This window comes from Diabrotica virgifera, chromosome 4 (genome assembly GCF_917563875.1).
Source record: "Diabrotica virgifera virgifera chromosome 4, PGI_DIABVI_V3a".
Classification (NCBI taxonomy): domain Eukaryota; kingdom Metazoa; phylum Arthropoda; class Insecta; order Coleoptera; family Chrysomelidae; genus Diabrotica; species Diabrotica virgifera.
The window spans coordinates 104,712,943-104,738,438 of NC_065446.1; the positions used below are offsets into that span (position 1 = coordinate 104,712,943).

General features: G+C 32.7%; 1 protein-coding gene across 2 annotated transcripts in view; it reads right to left on the reverse strand.

Moving 5' to 3' along the window:
- Positions 1 to 25,496, reverse strand: part of LOC114328131 (TRPL translocation defect protein 14) — a 220,050-nt gene that overhangs the window by 192,807 nt on the left and 1,747 nt on the right. The window contains exons 2-3 of one of the 2 annotated variants that reach the window (XM_028276908.2): positions 21,695 to 21,762; positions 21,563 to 21,600 (exon numbers count right to left, since the gene is read on the reverse strand). In XM_028276908.2, coding sequence (XP_028132709.1) covers positions 21,563 to 21,600; positions 21,695 to 21,762 — 106 coding nt within the window. The remainder of the gene's footprint in view (positions 1 to 21,562; positions 21,601 to 21,694; positions 21,763 to 25,496) is intronic. The other variant, XM_028276909.2, reaches the window with a different exon arrangement.

The window sequence follows — 25,496 nt, forward strand, 5'->3', positions numbered from 1 at the left end:
AATTAGAAATTACAGTACCACGAATAGCATCTAAACAAGCATAAAGAGCTAACTATTTATTAAATGGATCTGAAGAATATTATAAAGTGTCCCTGTTTATCCCATATATGGACTCTATAATACCGAAATGGGACGTTTCATCTCCGACAGTTCATCGACAGTCCATTTCATCGTCGTCCGTTTCATAGCCGTCCGTTTCATCGCCAGTTAGTCAGTTGATTTTGTATTATGGGAGATGACACGACACGACGTTAAATTCAGTTCAAAACTTATGACAATTAAAAAGATAAAAAATATTATTATATTAATTTACTGTTCTATTTCTACTTCCCCTAAATTTGATACTAAATAGTATTATTTGTAGTGTTAAATGGCCTTGTAGAAATATATATGTTCAAATTTATGTAGTCTCAGGTTAGGTTAGGTTAGGTCATCTCCTAGAATTCCTAATTAATATTAAAAATAAAATATAAATGTAACTGCAGAAAATTGGTCGGAAATTTGGAAATCAATCAGTTAGCGATTAATTAACTGTCCTAGACCGCTATAATACAGTCTATTTCTCACAGATTCTCTGCCGATACTTACTAGTGCCTCATTCTTGCTCTTGGCAATACATCCCAGAAAATTAGGAAGAGAACTCATACTTAAGCAAGATGAAATTTCTCAGAAATATAATCTTGATAACTTTTCATCAGAAATTGAAACGTGGATAGAACTTTGGAAAACAAAGACAATTGATGAAAACCTAGGATTTCAAGAAATTCTAAATCATTGAAGTAAATTTTTTCCCATCAATTAAAAAGGCGATAAATATATTTTTGGCGTTGCCGCCAAGGAGTGTTACCATTGAAAGGTCGTTCAGCACCATGCGACGTGTTAAAACCTGGTTACGGTCAAGTATATCAGAAGATAGTATCTGGTTTGTGTTTGTTAAGTGTAAAAGTGTTTGTTAAACATAATTTTATAAACAAGGTTATTGATAAATTTGGTCAAGATCGAAGGAGATTAAAGTTTTTATTTACCAATTAATCTTTTTTTGTATTAAATATGATTATTAAAATATAAATTTTTCTTGTTCTTTCATTCATTTCTAGAATAAAAAAGCGACTTAAAGATTTTGACACTCCCTAAATTTTTTTCTGGCGGCGGCGCTAGTCACAAATTAAGACACTGTCATCAGCATATAGCATATCGTATGTTGTTGATCAATAGGGCTTTTCATCGATTGTCATTTGTTTCGAGCTTCTGTCATATGTTGTATAATCCGTGTATAATATTAATATACACAGATTATACAACATATGACAGAAGCTCGAAACAAATGACTGTGAATGAAAAGCCCTATACTCCATTCACTTTGAACTTTGATTCCCATCTCTGCATCTTCCAAAGACTCTTGAAATATGGCTTCCGAATAAATGTTAAATAAAAGGGAAAAGCACACATCCCTGTCGAACACCCCTTCATATATATATGGGTTTGGATAGAGAATTGTCTATTTTTTTTTTAATTAATAATATTAACTTAATGGTTAGTTTGTAATGGGGTTTATAGGGGTTTATGATGCTCAGGTCAGATTTGACAGTTCTATACCGATGTTGCCATATCTCAAAACTTATTTAGCAGCTCCCACAATTAAGCCATAAATTTAATTAGTGCGGCAGATTCGTGCAAATATTATAAGAATTGTGCATTTAATGATAGAAGCATATAATTTGGACCACATATACTACACATATAAAAAGGTTGAAAAATAGATAGGAGGCCATCTCAGATTTTGCCTTTTACAAAAATGGCGGGGATTCAAAATGGCGACTATGCATATGTGACTAATAGCACGATAACTTTTGAACGAGACTTCAGATTTCAACCAAATTTGGTATATAGGTTCTTTTTTTGATGTGTAAGATCAAGGTCTTGAACCGGAAGAATCGGTTTACCAGACGTTGTGTCTTTCCTGGTTTTTATGTAAAAAAATGTTGTTTTTTTTTCAATTATTTCACCCTGTATGTATTAATGTTTCAAATAGTGAATACGGCCATTAAAAAGAGCGTAAAAATATTTTTTAGGAAATATTTTTAACTTTTTAGTTGTGTTAATTACCATTTATTAAGTGCAAAACTTATCTTCACATGTACCTATGTGCGGCAGATTCGTGCAAATATTATAAGAATTATTGTGAATTTAATGGTAGAAGCATATAATTTGGAGCACATATACTATGGGCCATTCCACGAACATACGCCTGTTTTGGATTATTTCGACAACGAATATTTTACTGTGCAACATAAAAAGTACGAAAGTAAATGGCGCTAATAATTATTCCAATAAACAACAATGTAATTTGCAATTTACTTTCGTTCTTCTTATTTTGCACAGTAAAATATTCGTTGTCGAAGTAATCCAAAACAGGCGTATGTTCGTGGAATAGGGTATACACATATAGAGGTTCAAATTTAGATACGAGGCCATCTCAGTTTTTGTTCCTTTTACAAAAATGGCGGGCATTCAAAATGGCGACTATACATATGTGACTAATAGCATGATAACTTTTGAACGGGATGTCAGATTTCAACCAAATTTGATATATAGCTTCTTTTTTTGATGAATAATATCGAGGTTTTGAACCGGAAAAATCAGCTTACCAGAATTTGTGTTTTTACTGTTTTTTTATGTAAAAATATGTTGTTTCTTTTTCAATTCTTTCACCCTGTATATATTAATTTTTCAAAAAGGTGATACCGGCGTTGAAAAGAGCGCAAAAATATTTTTAACTCTTTAGTTATATTAATTACCATTTAATACATGCATAACGTATCTTATCTTCACATGTAGGTACCTATGTGCGGCAGATTTGTGCAAATAATAATATAAGAATTATTGTGCATTTAATGGTGGAAGCATATAATTTGGACCACACATACTACACATACAAAGATTCAAATGTAGATATGAGGCCATCTCAGATTTAGTCTTTTACAAAAATGGCGGGCATTCAAAATGAATCTGCCGTCCATAGGTACATGTGAACATACGTTATGCATTTATTAAATGGTAATTAACACAACTGAAAAGTTCAAAATATTTCCTAAAAAATATATTTACACTCATTTCAATGGCGTTATTACCTTTTCGAAAAATTTATATACACAGGGTGAAATAATTGAAAAAGAAACAACATATTATTACATAAAAAAAAACAGTAAAAACACAAATTCTGGTAAACCGATTCTTCCGGTTCAAGACCTCGATATTATTCATCAAAAAAAGAACCTATATACCAAATTTGGTTGAAATCTGACGTTTCGTTCAAAAGTTATCGTGCTATTAGTCACATATGTATAGTCGCCAATTTGAATGCCCGCCATTTTTGTAAAAGGAACAAAAACTGAGATGGCCTCGTATCTAAATTTGAACCTTTATATGTGTAGTATATGTGGTCCAAATTATATGCTTCTACCATTAAATGCACAATAATTCTTATAATATTTGCACGAATCTGCCTCATATAGGTACGTGTGAAGGTACGTTTTGCATTTATTAAACGGTAATTAACATAACTAAAAAGTTAAAAATATTTCCTAAAAAATATTTTTACGCTCTTTTCAATGGCAGTATTAACTTTATGAAAAATTAATACATACAGGGTGAAAGAATTGAAAAAATAACAGCATATTTTTACATAAAAACCAGGAAAAACACAACTTCTGGTAAACCGATTCTTCCGGTTCAAGACCTCGATCTTATACATCAAAGAAAGAACCTATATACCAAATTTGGTTAAAATCTGAAGTCTCGTTCAAAAGTTATCGTGCTATTAGTCACAATGTATAGTCGCCATTTTGAATCCCCGCCATTTTTGTAAAAGGCAAAATCTGAGATGGCCTCATATCTAAATTTGAACCTTTAAATGTGCAGTATAAGTGGTCCAAATTATATACTTCTATCATTAAATGCACAATTGTTTCACATATCGGCTGCACTAAATGTACTGTAAATCTAAACGCCCTTTATAATGCATGTTCTATAAATCTTAATAAAATACTGTGCTATTTGAAACAAGATATTTTGTTTGTGCAAATGATTCATACACAAGTAATAATAAATCTAGATTATCTCTGCCCCTACCCAAGGCGAAAAATATTATTATACAAAATCCGTAAAATAGAAAAATATTGCAGTACATTATGTCAAATTCTACTTATCTGCTCTTTAATTGTTTAGACATAACAAAAAAATGGGATGTTTTATAAACATCTACACACGATTCTAGACTTCATTTTTCTTGACTTCGAGATAACCCCAAAATTTATATGTAAACAGTATAAATGGATCTTCCTAAATGCTTAGATTGTGTGTCTCTCTTTTTATTTCTATTAATTAAATGAAATATATATGTCAGCACAAAGTCTAATAGTCTAATAGATTTTTCCGGTTATGGACTTTTTTATGACTACAAAATTGCTTAGTTATCAATGAAAATATGTAAAAAATAGCCACTAAGATATAAACTGGAACAACTTGCATTTATGAAAAAAACAAAAATTAATTTCTACATTTCTTTAAGAAGTTAACGCACCACCTTAAAATGGGTCATTTTTGATGTCTCGAATTTCCTAAACCTGTTGTTCGATTTAAGTGATTTTTTAATATGTTATTTATAGCCTTATTCTTTAATAATATCGCTGTAATAATATTGTAGCTGCTAGACAGGTAAATTGTCATTGTATACCGGGTGTACCAATCAAACTGTGTTTTCGTTTTCTTCTAAAAGTTCGCGTGACCCAGTGGAATATTCTGGCATTTATAAAATACTGACATTAAAACCCAACTATAGCCTTATGTTTTCTTAAAATTCTGTTTTTTCATTCATTCGCTTATGTTGGATAATAAAAAAGTTAGGTACCTACTTTAACAACTAGCCTTGTTTTTCATCAATACAGGATGTTTTTAAATAAGTGCGACAAACTTTAAGGGGTAATTCTGCATGAAAAAATAATGACAGTTTGCTTTATAAACGTATGTCCGCAAATGCTTCGTTCCGAGATAGGGGGTGTTGAAATTGTTCTTACACACTAACGATTTATTTATTGCTCTTAAATCGATTACGATATGCAAATGAAATTTTTTGGGTTTTAAGAGGTAATTATTGCGCATTTTTTGATATACAATTAAGAATTTAATATTCACCATCGGCGCACATACGGGTAATATGACCCTTATGTGTGGCAATGGTGAACATAAAATTCTTAATTGCATGTCAAAATATACACAATAACGACCTTTTAAAACCCACTCAATTTCATTTGCATATCGTAGTTAACCGGTTTTAGAGCAATAAATAAATCGTCAGTGTGTAAGAAAAATTTCCACACCCCCTATCTCGGAAACGAAGCATTTGCGGACATACATTTTCAATAATGACATACTGTCATTATTTTTTTCCTAACTTTTTTATTATCCAACATAAGCGAATGAATCAAAAAACAGAATGTTATAGTTGGGTTTTAATTTCAGTATTTTAGAAATGCTAGAATATTCCACAGTGTGTCGCGAACTTTGAGAAAAAATCAGTTTGATTGGTACACCCGGTATACAATGACAATTTACCTGTCTGCAACAATATGTACTATTACACCGATATTGTTAAAAAATAAGTCAATAACATGTTAAAAAAATCACTTAAATCGGACAACAGGTTTAGAAAATTCGAGACATTAAAAATGACCAATTTTAAAGGTGGTGCGTTAATTTCTTGGAGAAGTGTATGTAATAGTATAAAGGGTATTGAAGTTATAAACATATTTAACATTCTGAGAGTTTCTGAAAATGTTTTCTTGTTGCATGTTGTAAGTTGAATATTTTATTTATATGTGATTAACCCACAATTAAAGAAGAAATACAAAACACACTGAAATAACTAAAAAATGACAAAGCCGCTGGAAGTGACAACCTGCCGATATATTTAATAAAGGCCAACGCAAACGAATCAGTAGAAAAATGTTCCACAAACTCGTTAACAAGATATGGGCCGACGAGGAGCTACCAAAGGAATGGAACGAGGGTGTAATCATACAAAAAAATACAAATAAATATTTGTACAAATAAAGGGGCGATCTAAGTAGATACGGGAATTGGCGAACAATAATATTGCTGAGCGCCACATCCAAAATATTGTCCAATATTATATTGAACAGGCTGAAGGTAGACAAGAAACTAAGAACCAACCAAGCAGGCTTTAGCGCTAAATGCTATACTATCGACCACATTTGTACCCTAAGAATTATCTTAGAACAAGCTACCAAATTGCAAAGAAATATAAATATAATGTGTATATTGATCTCGAAAAAGCCTTTGATAGTGTAAACAGACAGCAAATGTGGAAGATTCTGAAACTATATGGACTACCGATGAAATACAGATTATTCTACAAGGAAAACAGAGCCAGACTGGAATATGTGGGAGAAATGGTAGAAGATATAAGATATAGCTATACAAAGCAGAGTTAAACAAGTATGCCTCCGACACTATTCCAAATCATAACGGATTGGATCATGGAGAAGGCAAGCGATAAAAAACAGGAATTAGACGGAACTTGCAGAATCAGTTAGAGGACTTGGAATTCTTGGACTTCGCAGACATTTGTCTCCTAACCTAAATACTGCAGTGTAATGGGCCTTAAGATAAATACAGAAAAAAAAAGGAATTCAAAAAACAACAGCCACGAAACTAAAATTAAAATAAATGAAATACAAAGAGAGGAAGAAGATAACTTTACATAAATATCTCTAATCAATCAGCGAAAAAAGGTAATAGTAGATCAGATGTAGATTGTATAGCGCAGAATCTTGGAGACAGGAAAAAACAACAACCAAAAAATCATAAACCTTTATAAATAAATCGTTGATAAAAATCCTATAAAAATATAGTGGCCTGACAAAATAAACAAACAAAAAACGATGGAGAAGAACAAAACAATAGAAAATAACGAAGTAATGAGCTGGCAAGGTATGGTGAAGTTGTACTGATATTGTACTCCTAGTTTTTACTAAAAACAAGTGGTATTATTAAATAGTTTTTTAAAATTAAAGTGTTTATCTACTAGATACTACTACGTAAGTCATCTATACGTAATTATTACTTTATTATTGTGAAAAGAAAACGTCAAATAATAAATATACTCCACCGTTCAATCATTTTGTGAGGTTAGCTAGCATGAGGTTGGTTTGTCACTTACCAGAGCCGGACTGAAGCTTTCGCCACCGCAGCTAAAATGACTTCACACAATGTAAACACACCTTCCGATCTAACCAGTCCAGTAAATCAACGTTCGAATATCACAAACAGTTATGCATCAGCCGCTTCAAACTCTTTTCCGAGTAAGACCCAAGCAATTGTATTTAGTTGTATCAATAATCACAATAATCAACCCAAAAAATATTATTTTTTCATCTAGATTATCTCATAATAGAATCTGCATGTATTTGGCAAACAAAACCGTAGTAGATAATTTCATGCAACAACATGGCTCTATAGAAGTACTCGGCGAAGTTGTAACAGCACGGAGACTTGTCTCTCCAGCAGAAAGACTAGTCTTGTCTGGTGTCTGCCCGTCAATTCCTCATCAAGTATTAGTTGAAGAATTACAGAATATTGGTTTAAAGCTTATTTCCCCAATAACATTTCTGAAAATTAGCTCAACTCTTCCCGAATATAGTCACATATTGAGCTTTCGGAGGCAAGTTTATGTAAGCCCTATAACATCACCAATTCCAGATTCTATTCTAATAAATTTCGACCAAACACCTTACCGCATATTTTTGTCACAAGGTACACTCACCTGCTTTATTTGCAAAAATACAGGACACATATCATCCCAATGCAATAACAGTTCAGTAACGGAATCAACTCATATTGATTCAAACAATGAAGTACCAAATCAAACAGATCCAACAAGTATATTACACAAGTTACCAAACACTCAGCAGTCATCAAGTTATGCATTATCAAATCCGAGCATATCACCTACACCTACAAATCTCCATGACCAAGAAATTACTAATACTCCTACTCATAGCAACACTTTCAGTCATCCACATTCAGCGGCAATACCGTTTTCACAAACTCCTAAAGCAATATCCTCCAATCTATCAGCACCTCTTCCATTAGATACAACTGCAGAAAACTCCAATAAAACTGATACATCACCACAATTTTCCGAAACAACCATTTCAACCAATCTTACAATCAAAACTTCAAGCTCGACTTCTGTCATTACCAATGAGTCTGCTCCAGTACTTCCAAAGGTAATAAAGCCACAACATCTAAGTGAAAACTCTAATAGCACTTGCGAAAACGCAAGTTCTTCCATAAAACGCAGTATTGGTGAGATCGATACTCCTCCTTCAGACTCAGCAATTTCATCACAAAATCTGTTTGCAAAACCCAAATCTTCTAAACCAAAAAAACCGCGCTCATCTAAAGTCCCATCTACACGGGAAACTCTTGAAAATTTTATTGATAATCATACCCCACCATTCGTTTTAAATTACCACCAATTGTCCTTACTGATTGATAATGTCCAAGGCTCCCCCGACACTATTAGCGTCGTTAAAGAATTTACAACTGATATGCCTGGTTTACTCTATCTTTTACAAAGCAGCTATCAATATGCAAATGATAGATCTACAAAAACGAAGTTTACAAAACTTAAAAAGAAACTTCTTAACCATTTAGGGAAAGAGATTTCTGACTTAGACAGTGACTCTTCTGTAGATAATTGCTCAGTATCATCTAACTCCGAATCTGTTAACAACATTCAACTCGATACTTCAATGGAACATTGATGGATTTTTCCATCGTCTTCCTATGCTACAGCTTCTTTTATCCGAATATTTTCCAGATATTATTTGTCTACAGGAGACAAACTTAAAGACCAATCAGTTGTACAATTCAAAACATTTCAATTGTTTCCGCAAAGACCGTACAGATGCAGGTCGTGCAAGCGGTGGTGTAGCGATACTAGTAAACAATCTTCTTTTCCGTTTACCCCCAGCATGTAGCACATTTTCAGCTGAACTCTACGCCATATACCGTGCTGTGAAACTTCTTAACGAGCTTACACTCACCAAAGCCCTGATCATAACAGATTCCCTTAGCTCTCTAAACTCATTAAAACACATTTTTCCGAAACATCCTTTTGAAAAGTTGCTAAAATACCAGCTTTCCCAAGCTCATGAACATGGAAGAAGCGTTCAATTTGTATGGGTTCCCTCACACGTCGGAATAACAGGAAATAAAGAAGCTGACAGGTCTGCACGAGAGGCAATTTTAAGTGATTTTTCGGAGCCGATAGACAAGTGTGTCTCCAGTGACTTAAAAGCTTATTTTAAAAATAAAGTGTTGTGTTTGTGGCGAAATGAGTGGTCTCAATCTAATTCTAAGTTAAATAAAATAAAAAATAATGTGTCTCAGTGGTTTCCATCGTCGCGCAATAGACGAGAACAAATTGCGGTTGCGCGTTTACGTCTAGGACATACCGGGTTAACGCACTCTTACCTTTTCACAAAGAGTAATCCACCTATATGCGATCAGTGTAACGTCCGATTAACAGTCGAACACTTTTTAATAGTTTGTAGTAAATATGACCAAGAAAGACAGCGCTACAAGATCCCAAACGCTCTACCACAGGCTCTAGGTCAAAACTATTCCTGCGACAATATAGTTAATTATCTAAAATCCATAAACATTCTGTACAACCTGTAGTTGTTTACTTTTGTTATTTATATTTTGTTCCGTCGCTAATAACCTTTTGGTGGATGCGACTTCTTTTTCTAATAAAAAAAAAATAGAAAATAACAGTCACAATTAAAAGAAAGAAAATGGAAATTGATTGGACATACACTAAGGAAAGACCAAAATAATATTATAACCAGGCAGGCACTCGAATACCAACCAGACGGAAGAAAAAGAGGAAGACCGGATAATAGCTGGACAAAAACTAACAATAGATAATGAAAGAATTGGCTTGAAATGGAGAGAGATCAAACAAAGCGCGAGAAATAAAGAGGAATGGAAAAGAATTGTAGGGGAAATTTCGAAAAGATAAAACAGACAAGGATGTATTGATCCAGCCAATCGGTCATCTTTCACTTTTGGCTAAAAAACGCAAGAGCAAAGGATTTTGATTTGAAAAAGATTTAAGAATTTCAAAAAGAAAAAATTACAGGATGATCTATTTGAAATAACAAAGTTACAGCGTTAAGGCCATGAGTACATAATTCGCAAATATTTTACGGCTATCCCTACCTTTTCTGTCTTTACATGGCAAATTACGTGTAGTAAAATTCACACTATGGATATGTAAATATTACTAGAATGTCATTCTACTTGACAATGTCATAACTAACTTAAAGAGATGGCTTTTGAATGTTCTTGGATAACTGTTATTTTTTGTATAATTGCAAATTATTAATTCAGTTAATAAATGTGATTATTTCATTCATAGTTGATTCTGACCAATAGAAAGCTACAGAAATCTGAATTAAATCGATAATTTTTGATAATTGACCGTCGTTACGTATATTACGTCAGATGCCCTTCGTTGCTACGAAAAATACATTCAGTGACATTAATGACAATTAATGTTTTAAAAATTATAAAAGTGATGACTTTCAATAGTCAAATATTTATACAGTCGGTAAAATGAAAGAATACCCATGAACGAACATATAAAACACGCTGTATTTTCCTGTCACCGTGTCACAAGAAAATTGCCCAGCGCAAGTACATGTAATAATAATTATTACATGTACTTGCGCTGGCCAATTTTTTGTATGACACGGTGACAGAAAAATACAGCGTGTTTTATATGTTCGTTCATGGGTATTCTTTCATTTTTCCTACTGTAAAAACTTTGTGTTTAATTGTACTAATTTGTATGTACTTACATAAATAAATTACAATAAGATTTTGGTTTTGAACAGTTTTATTCATGAAATAATCGAAACAAATTGCACTCGAACTCTAAAATTAATATAGAATTTTTGCCCTCGGGGCACTTTGGACATAATTTCACTCGCCTTTGGCTCGTGAAATTGAAATTGAACTGTCAAAGTGTCACTCGGGAAAAATTCAATAATTTTAGAGCTCTTGTGCAATTACTACTGATAATTTTTTCACTAACTATGTATTCAGTGATTGTAATAATTTATATGTACCTACAACAAAAACTAATACTCAATCGAGAAAAGAGGAAAAGTGTTAAAATGATTTTTTAATAATATATTGTTACTATGGAACGCTTACAATTTTGAACATCTTTAAAAACAAAATACTTGGATCACAGAATATATGGTTCTTTTCATGAGGATTTTTCAGTGCGTCACAAATGATAGAAAAAAAGGTAAGTCCGTGATAATATACATTTATAACATTTATTCTAACATGACATTTTAGTTAAATCTGACAGTTGTCAAATTTTATTTGCAATTGGGCATAAAAACAAATCAATTGTCTTTATCAATATATAAAATCAATTTGTATAGTCTTATAAATTGTACAGATTATATTCGTAGATATATTATATAATTAGTAAATAATTTTTTTTCTATTATAGCGTCATCTATCGACAACTAGAATAATCACCGAACTAGAATAATTACCAAAGTAATCACCGACGTGCCTTTTTTCTGTCATATACAATTTAATGCGTTAGAAAGAAATCGAAAAACTGTGACGCACTGAAAAATGCTCATGAGAAAAAGCATATCTTGATATATTCTCTGCTTCTATCTTCCATAAATAATACACAATAAATAACTTTTTATAAAGTTCACGTCTTAAATCAATTATTTATCAAATACACATCAATATTATTTAATCAACAACTCAAAATATTCCCGATTCATGTCAAATATTTAAAATTGTCACTGATTGTCAGTGTCTGACTGACATTATCCTGACAATATTCTATTCGACTGAGTGCGTTGTATGACAAAGATAGATTTGGAAAATATTACCACGGACATTGTGTTCATTTTTTTTGGAATCCGGAAAAAACCAATAAATATGTTTGAAAAATCTAAACGCAGAATGAAAGACTAAATTATTACCGAGGGCCGAAAGTCTCTTAGAATAAATAAAAAGTTTATTTTGAATGAGATATTTTAAATTAAAAATAACACTAAATTTTCTCTTAGTTTTTCACCCCTGTAACTTATTAAAATAAACATTATAGAAGTTCTCGGGGACTTTTGGCCCTCGCTAATAACGTAATTTTCCATTCTGCGTTTAAATTTTTCAAAAATACTTATTAATTTTCTCAGGATTCGAAAAAAATGAATCCCCATTTGAATAGCATTGCAGCCGAAAATACGTACCCATCCTCTTAAATAACAACATTATATTTCCAGAAAACCGGAAAATCTGGCATCAATGCAAATACTAGCGTAAGATAAACTGTGTTACAAAAGCTTCACAACCAAACAGTCTTAAGATAATTGAGGACTCTTATAGTTTGTAGAAAAAATTCACAAAATGTTTGAAGTTATATTTCTTTAGGCGCGTTTGGAAGTAAATGTATGTAAAAATAAAACTATGTTTATTTTTAATAAGACAGCATTTAGTTATTTTAAGTTATTTATAGTTTTAGGCGGCATGACTATAATTTTAGTTTTATTGACATTTTGTAAATTATTTGATAGTTGTCAAAAGTAATAGCGTAAGAAATAGCATTGTTCTTGATTCTCTTTTTAGGTTTATATTTGTTAAGTTATTTTAGTTTAATTAACTTTTTAGATGAATTCATACTGCTATCTCTTGCAAGAATAAGAGTATGAAACTACTCTAATAAATCAAGAACTTAAGCTGATCAAGCAAAAATAGTGATTTTTTGGCACAGGCATTTGCCATTCAGCCAGTCACAGCTTTATAAAATATAAAAATAGTGATAAAGATAGGTTTTTAAGCCGTTATTTGGAGATATTAAGGATGAATATTACGTCAATGAGAATTTGCATTGCTCTAGAAGTAAGCAGTAATGGTAGTAAGAAGAATGTATATAAATTTAAGTGGCTGAAGCCAACAGGGTCCCGTTTTTAATAGGTTTGTTCTAGCATCAGTTTCAAACGGTTTGAAACCATCAGCGAATAGCGGACCAGCGCGAGTAGAGGGGATAACACTGGTTATGTTCTGTATTATGTTCTCTCACTGACCAACTGTTTGCTGACGGTTTCTGACTAGTTTGACTGTTTGCTAGAACAAACCTATTATGAACTGCCTGCTGAAAATCAACTTCAAGATGATCATTGTGAACTATTCCGTCTGAAAAAAGTAAACATTTTAGCATCTATGAAATCAAGTGGATGCTTTAGCTTTAGGACCTGTACCATTGCATTAGATGATAATTTGAAAATGATTTATCTTGATTCAGATGGTGATGTGGTTTATCAAAATGAGTACCTACAACAGACCTTATTACCAGAGTGTAAGAAGACAGAAGCGATTGAACAATCTCCAGCATTAGTCCAGTTGCTCCAGAATAGTGAAACAGGAATACCTAAAGTTCAAAAGAAAAACTATACCTAAAAAAATAAAAGATGATTTTGTACTTCGAAATTTTGATGGGAAAAATGTTCCAATGAATTCATGGCTCAAGACCTTCGAATCAGAATGTTCGCGATGTGAGGTTGATGCTGATAAAGACAAGATTTTGCTTCTACGTCTGTTTCTTGATGGAATAGCACAGGAATGGTTTGAATCAAAAATAATAACACTAGGCTTAAATAACAGTTTTGAGGTATTGATTTTTTAGATAGTTTTTGTGAAACAGGATGACATAACCATAGGAAAGCTTATTCTTTTAAGTATATAGATGGTAGTCTTGTTGATTATGCATTTCGCAAAGAAAATTTATTGTTAAATGTCAAGAATGATTTTCCTATTGATATACTAATCGCTTTAATTGTGACAAATTTGCCAATTCATATACAAAATAATATTAATACAGCTGACGTTACAACAATGGAAAAATTGATACGTGAATTACGAAAATTGGAACGTTCAGTTATAAGAAAGAAAAATAAATTAAAGAAAAAACCAAATTTTGAACAAATACCAGAAGAAAAAAAAAAGTTGTCAATATTGTGATAAAAAAGGATTCCCTGGGAGGTTTCATCCAGAGGCAATGTGCCGTTTAAAACAAAAAGACAGAAAAACAATACAAGAAAACAAATCAAATGATATTAAATATGTTACTAATATTGCTATACAGGAGACATTAAATGAAACGATAACCGACCAAAAAAACTGAATTTGCTGCCATTTCAAATGGCAGGCAAAAATTTCAAAATACCACTATGAAGAGAGAGGGATCCCATGTAAGATATAAAAAACTTTGCATGCAGTTTTTAATGGTAGAAAAAACCTTGTCAGAATTCTGCATGCTGACAACCTACACTTCATATGGTAAGGTTTTTTGACCTTACCATGATCAAATCTTTGTAATCTGTAATGTAATTTTTTGTGTGAGAGTCCTTTGTGCCCGTATTTGATGTTTTTTAATGTTCCAACTACAAACTGACAACACCATTGGACAGTTTTTTCCAAAAGCCAGACAAGGTTTTTTCTACCATTAAGCCATCTGAAGATGGCTTTATAAGCCGAAAGCGCTCAGCTAGGATTTATACATTTTACACACTTCAAAAGCACGCTTCTCCCTGTCTTTCAGTATTTTATAAATGTAAAAATAAATAAATGTATGCAGGCCCGGCCCCAGGGGTGGCCGAACTGGGCGGCAAATTCAGAGGCGGCAAATTTTAGAGGATAGCCAATTTTTGAAATTGAAGAAATAATAATTTATGTTTTTAATATTATAAAACATCAATATTAGGTACAAAATCGGCAAAAATGCAACTGTAAAAACGACAATTAAGTAAGTGAAACAATAACAATTATTGCAAGCTTCATTCAAAGGAAAATCGACAACACCGCCTTCTTCTTCATCGCTTCATCGCATAAGAATAGTAGGATCAGAACTAAACTAAATTCACTGAAATTCAAAAAGTTCTAAATTCAGAAACTGGTCATTGGAAAACTGTAATACAACGACTTATATCAATAATACAGTTCTTAGCACAACAGTGTCTTCCATTGAGGGGCAATTCTGATAAACATTTTTATCAAAACAATGGTAATTCTTTTGAGCTTTTTGAGGAGCTCTTTAAAAATTTTGATTCTGTTTAACAAGAGCACATTAGGAGAATAACTAATGGGAGTAACAAGCAGCATCACTACGTGGGAAAACGTATTCAAAACGAAATTATTCAGCTCCTCCATGACCAAATCAAAAATGAAATTTTAAACTTTTTGAAATCACCAAATAGGGAACTTGCATAAATTTTTAAATTGGAAAAAAATGTTATAAATCACAACAGAACATAATTTAAAGCATGTATCAAAGATAAAAAAGTTTTGTTTGTCTTTCGTTTGGCCCCTAAAGACGATTAAAAATTCAAATTAAAACAGGTGGTCCAAAACGCATAGTGACGTCATATAGTTGTGCATGTACATTCTGCACCAACAAAGTAAACAAAATTGTATATAATTTTAAATTAGACACTATAAACGTCAGTAGAAAATACAGTTATGTAACGTCACAAGCGTTTTTGATCGTTTGAACTATTTTACATTGGCTAAGGGTTCTTCTAAACCAAGGCCAGAAAACAGAAAAAAATATATAGATTTTAAATTATCTTCTAGTTATTATGAGGTTTTACCGCGTGAAAGTTTGGAAATATTATTTTTAAAGGAAACTGAATAATATTACGTAATAAAAAAATGTGTAAGTTCCCTCATAGGTTTGGCATTCGTTTTGACACTGACACTAAGTTTTATAAATATATTTGATAATTTCTATTTCTGATATATTTGAGTGTTTTTAAGATATATTTTTTAAAATGACCGAAGAGGGTTTTTGTAAAGGGCAGTCTGATAACTTACCTATAGTTGATATGTGTATGGTGGCTACATATTTTCAAAAGAGTGAAAATTTTTCCGTCGGAGAAGTTCGGGGAGTTAAAGCAGATAAGTAAGTACATATATTATGTATATTATACTCCCATTATACCTACTAATTTTATACTGTGATTTTATTCTGATTATTATTCTCATAAGTATTTAACGATAAAACTTAGTAGGTACACACTTCCTATTAAGTATAGTGATCAAAAAATGTCATTACAATATAAATATTTTCCCATATTTCGCGACGATGCTGTGGCCAAATACCCAAGTAGGTGGAGGCCAATAAACTAAAGAAGAAGAAGAAGAATATACTTACATATAACCCTCCCACATCACTGATATAACCATATAAAAAACTAATGTAAAACTATGTGACGTCACGGGCCGTCTGAACTACTTTAAAATAAAGAAGTCTTTAAATTTGTATTTCTAAGTTATTATGAGTTTTTGAAGCGGGAAATTTTGGAAATCTCATTTTTATACAAAACTGAACATTATTATGTAATAAAAAAAAAATGTGCAAGTTCCCCATTATTATAGCATAATTTTAGAGTATATATCTGATATTGCTGAGGTGGAACAGATGACTATTATTGTTGTACATTTTGTCGATTTAGGTTCTTTTTAACAAAGTGTTGAAATTGAAGAACAGTTCTTTTAGATTTGTGCCTGTAGTGGTAACCACTGGCTTGGAAGTTACAGAGTCCCATAATGAACTGGGAATACCTTTGGAAGATATGAGAGGACGAGGGTATAATAATGGGGCAAACATGGAAGAAAAGAACTTGGGAGTTCAAGACAGAATTTTGAAAATGAACCCTATAGCATTTTTTGTCTCATGTTCTCGCCATTCTCTTAATTTAGTCGTGAACGATGCTGCTAAAGCCTCACAGTTTGCAGTTTCTTTCTTTTCCTTAGTGACAAAAATTAACTTTTTCTAGCATCTATTCATCGTTGGACTATGCTGAAAAATCATATTTCTAGCCTAACATTGAAACCTTTGTCCGAAACTAGATGGGAAAGTACAATAATTGATGCAATTACTCCCATTAGATACCAAATTGAAGAAATTTACGATACTCTTGCAGAAATCACTGTGAATAAAAACAACGATAAAATAGTTGCTCATGAGGCAAGCTGTTTGGCAAATCAAATCCGTGAATATAGTTTTCTTTGCTCTGTGGTAATATGCATGACCTTTTACTTCACATCAACGTAGTAGCGTATGTAGAGTATTGATATGGGAGCGCAGCAAGCTATCAGTTTATTAGAAAAATCGGAAATCCATTTTAAGTCTCTCGGAAGTAATTTAAAATTCCAGAGCTATTTGACAGACGCAAGAGAACTCATCAAAGTTAGAAATTGAGAACCCGAAAAGGAGGCACAGTAATAGCCAGAAAGAGGAAAGTGAAAAGACAATTTGGCCATGAGGCTGAAGATGAAAGTATGGACCTAGATCCAGAAACACGATATAAAGTTGACTTCTATTTAAAAATTATAAACACAACCGTTAATGCATTAACTTTACAAATTAAGTGATAGATTTCAGCAAATTAAGATCCAGGGTGAAATTTTTGAGTTTTTGGGTATACCAGGGGGACGGCGGTCGCCGATCTTGCCCAGGGCGGCAAAATCCCTAGGGCCGGGCCTGAATGTATGTACTGATTAATTATTTGTTTCAATTTAATTAGGAGGGGACGATTATAGTATTCACAACTAACTGGTGAAACCTGTCTAAGGGGACGATCATTGGGAAAAAGGTTGGGAACCACTGGTTTAAAGTATATTAATTTCGTTGAAATCATATAATAGAAGTATAACTTTTTACGTGCGTACAAAGTACACACACACATTCTTTTTTTTATCCATAATTGAATAATCCAAAGAATTAAAATATCACGACGTGTTTGTGTTTTATTGACCACAACAAATCTTTTAATAACGAAAATATAGGAATTCTTTTCCTAAATGGAAAAAATTATCATTGATTAGGTATACCGATTTGTAAATTATAAGCCAACTGATGGAAAAATACAGGAATAAAGAAACAAACGCTCATATGGTATTTCTTGAGAAAGTTACGAAAGAGAAAGATACGAGTTCCTTGAGAGATTCTATGGTGGGCACTCAATAAGAAAGGAGTCCCTGGTGAATATGTAAAGATTGTGAGAGATATGTATGAGGGAGTAACGACTAGTGTTAGGACAGGTGTGGGAGAGACTGATAAATTTCATGTGAAAGTAGGATTGCACCAAGGGTCTGTGCTTAGTCCTTATTTATTCTCATTAGTTTTGGACCAGATAACAGCGAAACTACAGGGTAACATTCCATGGTGTATGCTGATGATGTAGTGTTAATAGGAAATAGTGAAAGAGACTTAGAACAAAAACTAGAACAGTGGAGACAAGCTCTGGAGGAAAAAAGGTTTAAAACTTAGTAGGACAAAAACGGAGTATTTGGAATGTTCATTTAAAAATGGAGTTACAACAAATAAAATGGTATCTGTGGATGGTGAAATGATTGTGAAAAGCAATAGTTTTAAGTACCTAGGATCAGTATTACAGAGTAATGGAGAAATATATGGAGATGCATGCAGTAGAATTAGGGCTGGATGGATGAAGTGGAAGGAAGCGAGTGGTGTGTTGTGTGACAGAAAAATTCCAATGAAGCTGAAGGGAAAATTCTATAAAACAGCCAGAAGACCGTCTATGATGTAGGGAAATGAATGTTGAGCAGTGAAAAAGAAAGAGAAACAGTGGAGTGAAAAAAAAAGGATAAAATTAGAAATGAGTATATTATGGGAAGTCTAGGTGTGGCACCAATTGATGCCAAAATGAGAGAACATAGGTTAAGATGGTTTGGTCATGTTCAGCGTCGAAAAGTTAATCACCCAATACGAAGAATTACTGAAGTGCAGATTCCTGGAAAGAGTAGGAGAGGAAGACCAAAGAAGACCTGGGGGGAGACGATTAGGCAGGACATGTTCGTAAAGGGGATTAATATTAATATGACCCAAAATAGAATTGTGTGGAGAAATGCAATTAGGGAAGCCGACCACCGCATAGGGATAAGGCCAAGTGAATGATGATGATGACCGATTTGTAAATCATCAATAAAAATATTTTTTTTTTGTTTAACCTTTAACTACACGCGCTGGCGTATTTTGTACGCCAGATATAAGAATTCTACTGCAAATATATTTAAAAATTTAATTTTTGACCTTGTGTATGTCTCTAACCTATCACTGGAATGTGCTTTACAATTTGGTTTTAGTTTCGTTATAATCGGCGTTCTGGGAAGATCGTAATTTACAGTTTATTATTTGTTGTTTCCGGTGGTGGACAATACCTATGCGCCACGATTATATTAATATAAGTAGTAATATAAGTACATATTTCAATTGTTTTTTAGTCATTATGGCACAAAATATATTTTTCTTTATAAACAATACTTTTTCTCCCGTAAAAAATCACATTTCAAAAAATTATTAGCAATTTTATTTATCATGGAATCCAGTTATTCCATGATTCCAGTTATAAATCTTAATTGGCTTACTGAGAAGGAACTCCAAGTATTCACTGATACCGAATAAGGTTTATAACAAACAACTAAGTGTATTTTTGCAAAAAAAAAAAATAAACAAATCCGCTGTTATTGTGTATTTTCTTGTGGCGTATAAAGTACGCCACGCGTGTAGTTATGTGATAACTTGATGCGCGGGTAGTTAAAGGTTAAATAAGAGTAAATAAAAAGCCCACATATTTTGGGCTCCTTTAAGAAAACAATAGTGTAGTCGATTCACTGAGCTTGGGAATATTTTGAGAGAGTCAATCACACAAAAATTCCTACCAGTTCTTATTATTATCTAAAATAAACAATGCTGTTGACTTCTTAAAATTGAAAAAAAAAAGAAAAATCATGAATAATGGAAGAATATATTCATTCATTTTGATTAAAAGCTCCCATTTTTAAATACTAATCTATAAACGACTATAAAAAATATCAAATATAAACTTTTGTTTTATTGTTTTAATTGATGCAGATTTATTCTGTTCATAAAGTGCTTGTGAATAATTTTTTGCTTTTAACTTACAATAATTAATATTGGCTATGAGCATGTGTGCTTGGTTTTATAATAATTTCTAGTTATTTCCAGTCAAATTCAAAATTTGACCAAGCAACGTCGCAAAAGATTAATTCTTAAATTTATTAGGCAGTTGGGACTAGATTTAATTAGTAAATAGAGTATACGTAGAAGGGGGTATGGTTTGAAAATTTTGAAATTTTCGATTTTTTATTATTTTAAATGAAAGTGCATAACTTCAAGAATACTTTCTGAAAATTTCAGATAGATCGGAGCAAAATTACCGAAAATACAGCATGTTGAATATCACTACCTAAAAGAAGTTTTTATGGAACAGATGGTCACGTTTATTTGTCACGTAATAAGTATCAAGCATCTAAAAAAAGTTGCTCCCACTCTTCCATATTTTAGAAGCAAGCTTGTTGACGAGGGATGTTGCGGCCGCGGTGGTGAGGAGATCCGCAAGCTCCGTAGTCGTTGTCAGGTCATATGCACCTACTCAGTAGGAACACAAAATCCTATGCTAAAACGGTACAGGGCAGTACTCTTCTAGGAGAGTATATATTCTTTGTCCCTATCTTTGTACCCTACAGCTTCGCGCCAGCACGCTCGAGCGTAGTGAGAAACGTTTAACAGCCGTTCCCCTTCTCTTTTGTAAATTACTCCTCGATTCAAAAACATATTCCGGTGTGCGTCACTTTACGATTTGCCGGACAAAAAATAAATTGAAAATAAAAGTTGTTAAAACTTTAAACGCGTTTTTCTCAAAACTGCTTTTTTCAAAGGTGGTGGACATTGTAACTAAAAAACTACTCGACTGATCTACCTGAAATTTTGCATAGATTTTCTTTCGACATTTCATGAGGTAACGCTGTCGAGATATTTTTTGTTTTCTGCTTACCTATTTTTTGTTTAACAATAATAAACATATTGATTTTCATCCTATTTTTTACTTCTGAGTGATACCAAAAACTTGAGAATTGTTAAAACTAAAAAACTCGACAGCGTTACCTCAAAAAACTCATAAGCTAATAATTTTTTTTGAATTGTTTGTTTCACATGATTCAATGACGAGTTCTGATGTCAACTCCAAACTTTGGAGTGTCAGCAAAAATTTTTTACCATTGGCTTATTTTTCAATATTTTGCATTGGTAATTTTTTTTAATATTCTTTGAATTGTACTGAATATGTTTATTTAATTTAAAAATAAAATAATTTTAACATAATTTAAAAAAATAAATTGACAAAAATTTGCTTGAAACGTTAATTTCATACCATACCTCCCCTTATCTCGTACAAATATCTTTAGAGCTTTGCTTTGTTATCTTTATAATCTGCATCTGTCTTCCATATTTTAGGTATAAATCTTTTTCAGTTTATAATATAAACAATAAAGAGCAAATGTTCAATTTGTTATTATAATGAACCAAAAAATTAGGTATAAAACATACCCCAGAAGGACTGAAGCTGTTTCAGGTACTCGGAAAACCTGTAACAAGGATATAATGGCAAAAAATGTTGTTACACCCTAAACAGAGGGTGTTCAAAACACTAATACAAATAAATTGCCAAGAAATGCTCACCTTCCATCCTAGATTTTCGAAGAAGGTACACAGTCTTGCCTGGCCTGTTGTTTTGCCTCCACATGGACCTAAAAGATAAGAAAGGTGTAATAGTTAACTAAAAATAATAAAAGTTTTTATTGATCGTAGAGAAATGCTTTAAATATTTTATTCATACATAGGTTCATACAGAGAAAAGAGAGAAAACAGAAAAAATTGTTAAAAACAGAGTTGCGAAACAAAGGATGTTGGGACACAAAATACCTACAGAGTTTCTAAACGTGTGTTTGCAAAACAAAGTGTTCCCCAAGTATATACAATTAAAAACCAATAATCCAAGGTTTACATCACAGCAAGACCAGATGGCTCAAAGACGACACAAAGACCCAGTATAAAAAAGAAGATATTGTAGATGTTTATTGTTTATCTTAAGGTATATAATTCAGAATCGAATTAAGAGATTAAATAATATAGAATTTGACATCCTACATTCCCCTGTATTCAATTAGTTTTTATATTGGTGGAGATACATGGTTCATATTATATTGGTTACCATTTACAGGAATTAACAAGCAACTTGACCAATCTTTATCTTACGTTAATTCACTCCTCAAAACGAATTTACACTAGAAACTTTTTTTTTTTTTTTATTAACTCCATTGAGTACAACAATCTGCCCATTGGGCATTAAGCATTTGTTATGGTAAAAAATATAGACATGTAGAGAGTTACTCCAGTGAGTAACCTCTTTACAATTCTAAAACTAAAATTTTATCAGTCTGAATACACTTTTGATTACGTTCAGTTGGTTAAGTCGGACGGCAGTTGCCGTTTTAGTCTACGCACTTCAAAGACGTCCCGCACATTTAATTGTCTGGCAAACGCATTAGGATGCACTAACACTCGTTCAAAGTATTTAACACTAAAACGTTGTATGGCTTCTTTCACGGATTCTAGGGGGATGTCGTGTTGAATCACCTCGTTGGATACATAGTATGGCGCATTGACTATGGAACGCAGCACCTTGTTTTGAAATCTCTGTAAGATGTTTGTATTGGAGACGCTAGCAGTGCCCCATAGCTGAATCCCATAAGTCCATATGGGCTTGAGGATGGACTTGTAGAGTAAAATTTTGTTATCCAGAGATAGCTTGGAATTGCGTCCAATGAGCCAATACATATTTCTCAATTTAAGTCCAAGCTGTTTTCGTTTTGTAAAAATATGTTTTTTCCAAGTAAGGCGGCGGTCCAAGTGCATGCCAAGATATTTGGCGTCCTCGGATTGAGGAATTAGACAATTATCAATATATACAGGGGGGCATGTTTCTCTGCGTAGCGTGAATGTTACATGTAATGATTTAGTTCCATTAGATTTGATGCGCCATACTTTCATCCATTGCTGAATTCTATTTAGGTTTGATTGAAGATTCCTTGATGCTGTTGTTGGATCTGTGTGGGATGCCAGGATAGCAGTGTCGTCTGCATACGTTGCAACTGTAGTTGTACTAGATGTTGGAATGTCCGCTGTGTATAAAAGATACAGAATTGGGCCGAGAACGCTGCCTTGTGGGATGCCTGAGTGAATGGGATATATCTTGGTGTGCTCGGTACCGTGCTTCACAAGGAAGTGTCTATTTTCTATGTAGGATTTTAAGAGCTGGAAGTGAGGATAGGGTAGGAGCTTCTTTAATTTTATTTGTAGCCCTATGTGCCATACCTTGTCAAAAGCCTGAGATATGTCAAGGAAAGCAGCAGAACAGTATCTTTTGGAGTTAAAATCCTCGTTTATTTGGTTGACTAGCCTATGCACTTGTTCTACGGTTCCGTGCTTGTCTCGGAAACCGAATTGGTGTTCTGGAATTATTTTATTTTCGTCTATTATCGTTTTCAACCTTTTTACGTACATTTTTTCAAAGACTTTGCTAATCATAGGCAAAAGGCTTATAGGCCGGTATGAAGATGCATTTTCCGGTCTTTTTCCTGGTTTAAGGATCATTAGGATTTGTGCCACTTTCCATGAACTAGGGAAGTACTTTAGACGCAGAATTGCATTAAATATAAAGGTGATTAGTTTTATGCACTTATCCGAGACTTCTTTTAGAATCTTGCCAGAGATTAGGTCAAATCCAGGGGCTTTTTTGATGTTGATTTCATCTATTATTGTTTGTTTTACTTGGTTGACTGTAAATTTCGTGTGGGGCAGATCCATTTGAAACGGTGCTGTTAGGAATCTGGTTAGTTCTGTTTCTTCCTCTGTAGATACTGTAGAAGGGTATGGCGTAAATACTTTTTGAAGGTGCTTGCCAAAAAGATCAGCTTTTTCTTTGTCGTTCCTAGCCCAGGTGTTTGCCTCATCTTTGATTGGTGGGTTATGCTGTTGGGGCCGTTTGAGCTTTTTCGTGGCTTTCCAGAGTGAATAATCTGTAGCCACACTAGAAACAGAACAGAATCAATTCATAGATTTTTCAGATTTAAAAATTATCAGACTTGAAAACAAACATGAGTTCTCTGTATTTGATAAACCTACTAATACTGACACAACTATACACAATTCATCATCCCATCCTACACAACATAAATTGGCAGCCTACCATAGTATGTTACATAGATTAATAGAAATTCCCATGTCAAATCATAACTTCAAGATAGAATTGAATAGCGTTAAACAAATAGCAGTAAACAATGGGAACAAACAATAAACAAAATTTTGAATAAAAAACTCCATAAAAAAGTCCTGAAATTAGTCTTTCTACCACCAGAGAAAAAACCTAGTACCTTCTGCTCGATTACATATATGCTTTTTCTCATGAGGATCTTTCAGTGCGTCACAGTTTTTTGATTTTTCTTTCGCATTACGCATTAAATTGCATGTGACAGAAAAACGCACGTCGGTGATTACATTTCGTCAGTGACATTTATAACATTTATTCTAGTTGTCAATAGATGGCGCTATAATCGAAAAAAAAATTATTTACTAATTATATAATATATCTACGAATATAATCTGTTCAATTTATAAGACTATACAAATCAAAGAAAATTCCATTTTACAAATGCAATAAACACAATTGATTTGATTTTATGCCAAATTGCAAATAAAATGTGACAACTGTCAGATTTAACTAAAATGTCATGTCACTAAAATGTATATTATCACGGACTTACCTTTTTTTCTATCATTTGTGACACACTGAAAAATGCTCAAGAAAAGAAGCATACAGGCAAGATATCATCTAAAATAGTTAAACACATAAAAAAGATAGGAATATCACCAGCTTTCAGAACAAACAACAACTGAAGCAAATATATTAAGAACAAAAAAACCAAAAGAAAAAGGACTTACACAGTGGTGTATGTACTTACATTGGTCAAACTGGTAAAACCTTTAGCAAATGTACAGCACAACACAAAAGGACTTTCAATACCAAAAAAACTGATTCTAGGTTCTAGATACACACCTCACCTTCTAGATCATAATCATTCTTTTAATGACCAATTCAAATTCTCTATATTCAAAATAAAGGCCTTAAGCTACCTTTAAGTCTTTAATATTTACTATACTAAATAAAAATGTAAAAACAGGTGAAAAAATCAACAAACATTGTTCCTTCTATTTGCTTAAATGATATTAGGTATGTTTCTACAGAAAAGTATTTTTTTATTTGAAGATATGTGTTCTTGTATTTACTAGGGAGATTAAAAAAGCTACAAAAATAAGCAGAAACATGTATGACAAAATCATAAGATCAAAAATAATATAGGTACCTTTCCCAAAAGAAATCTGAAAGACATGTGATATAAACCTACTATACTCCGTCTAATAT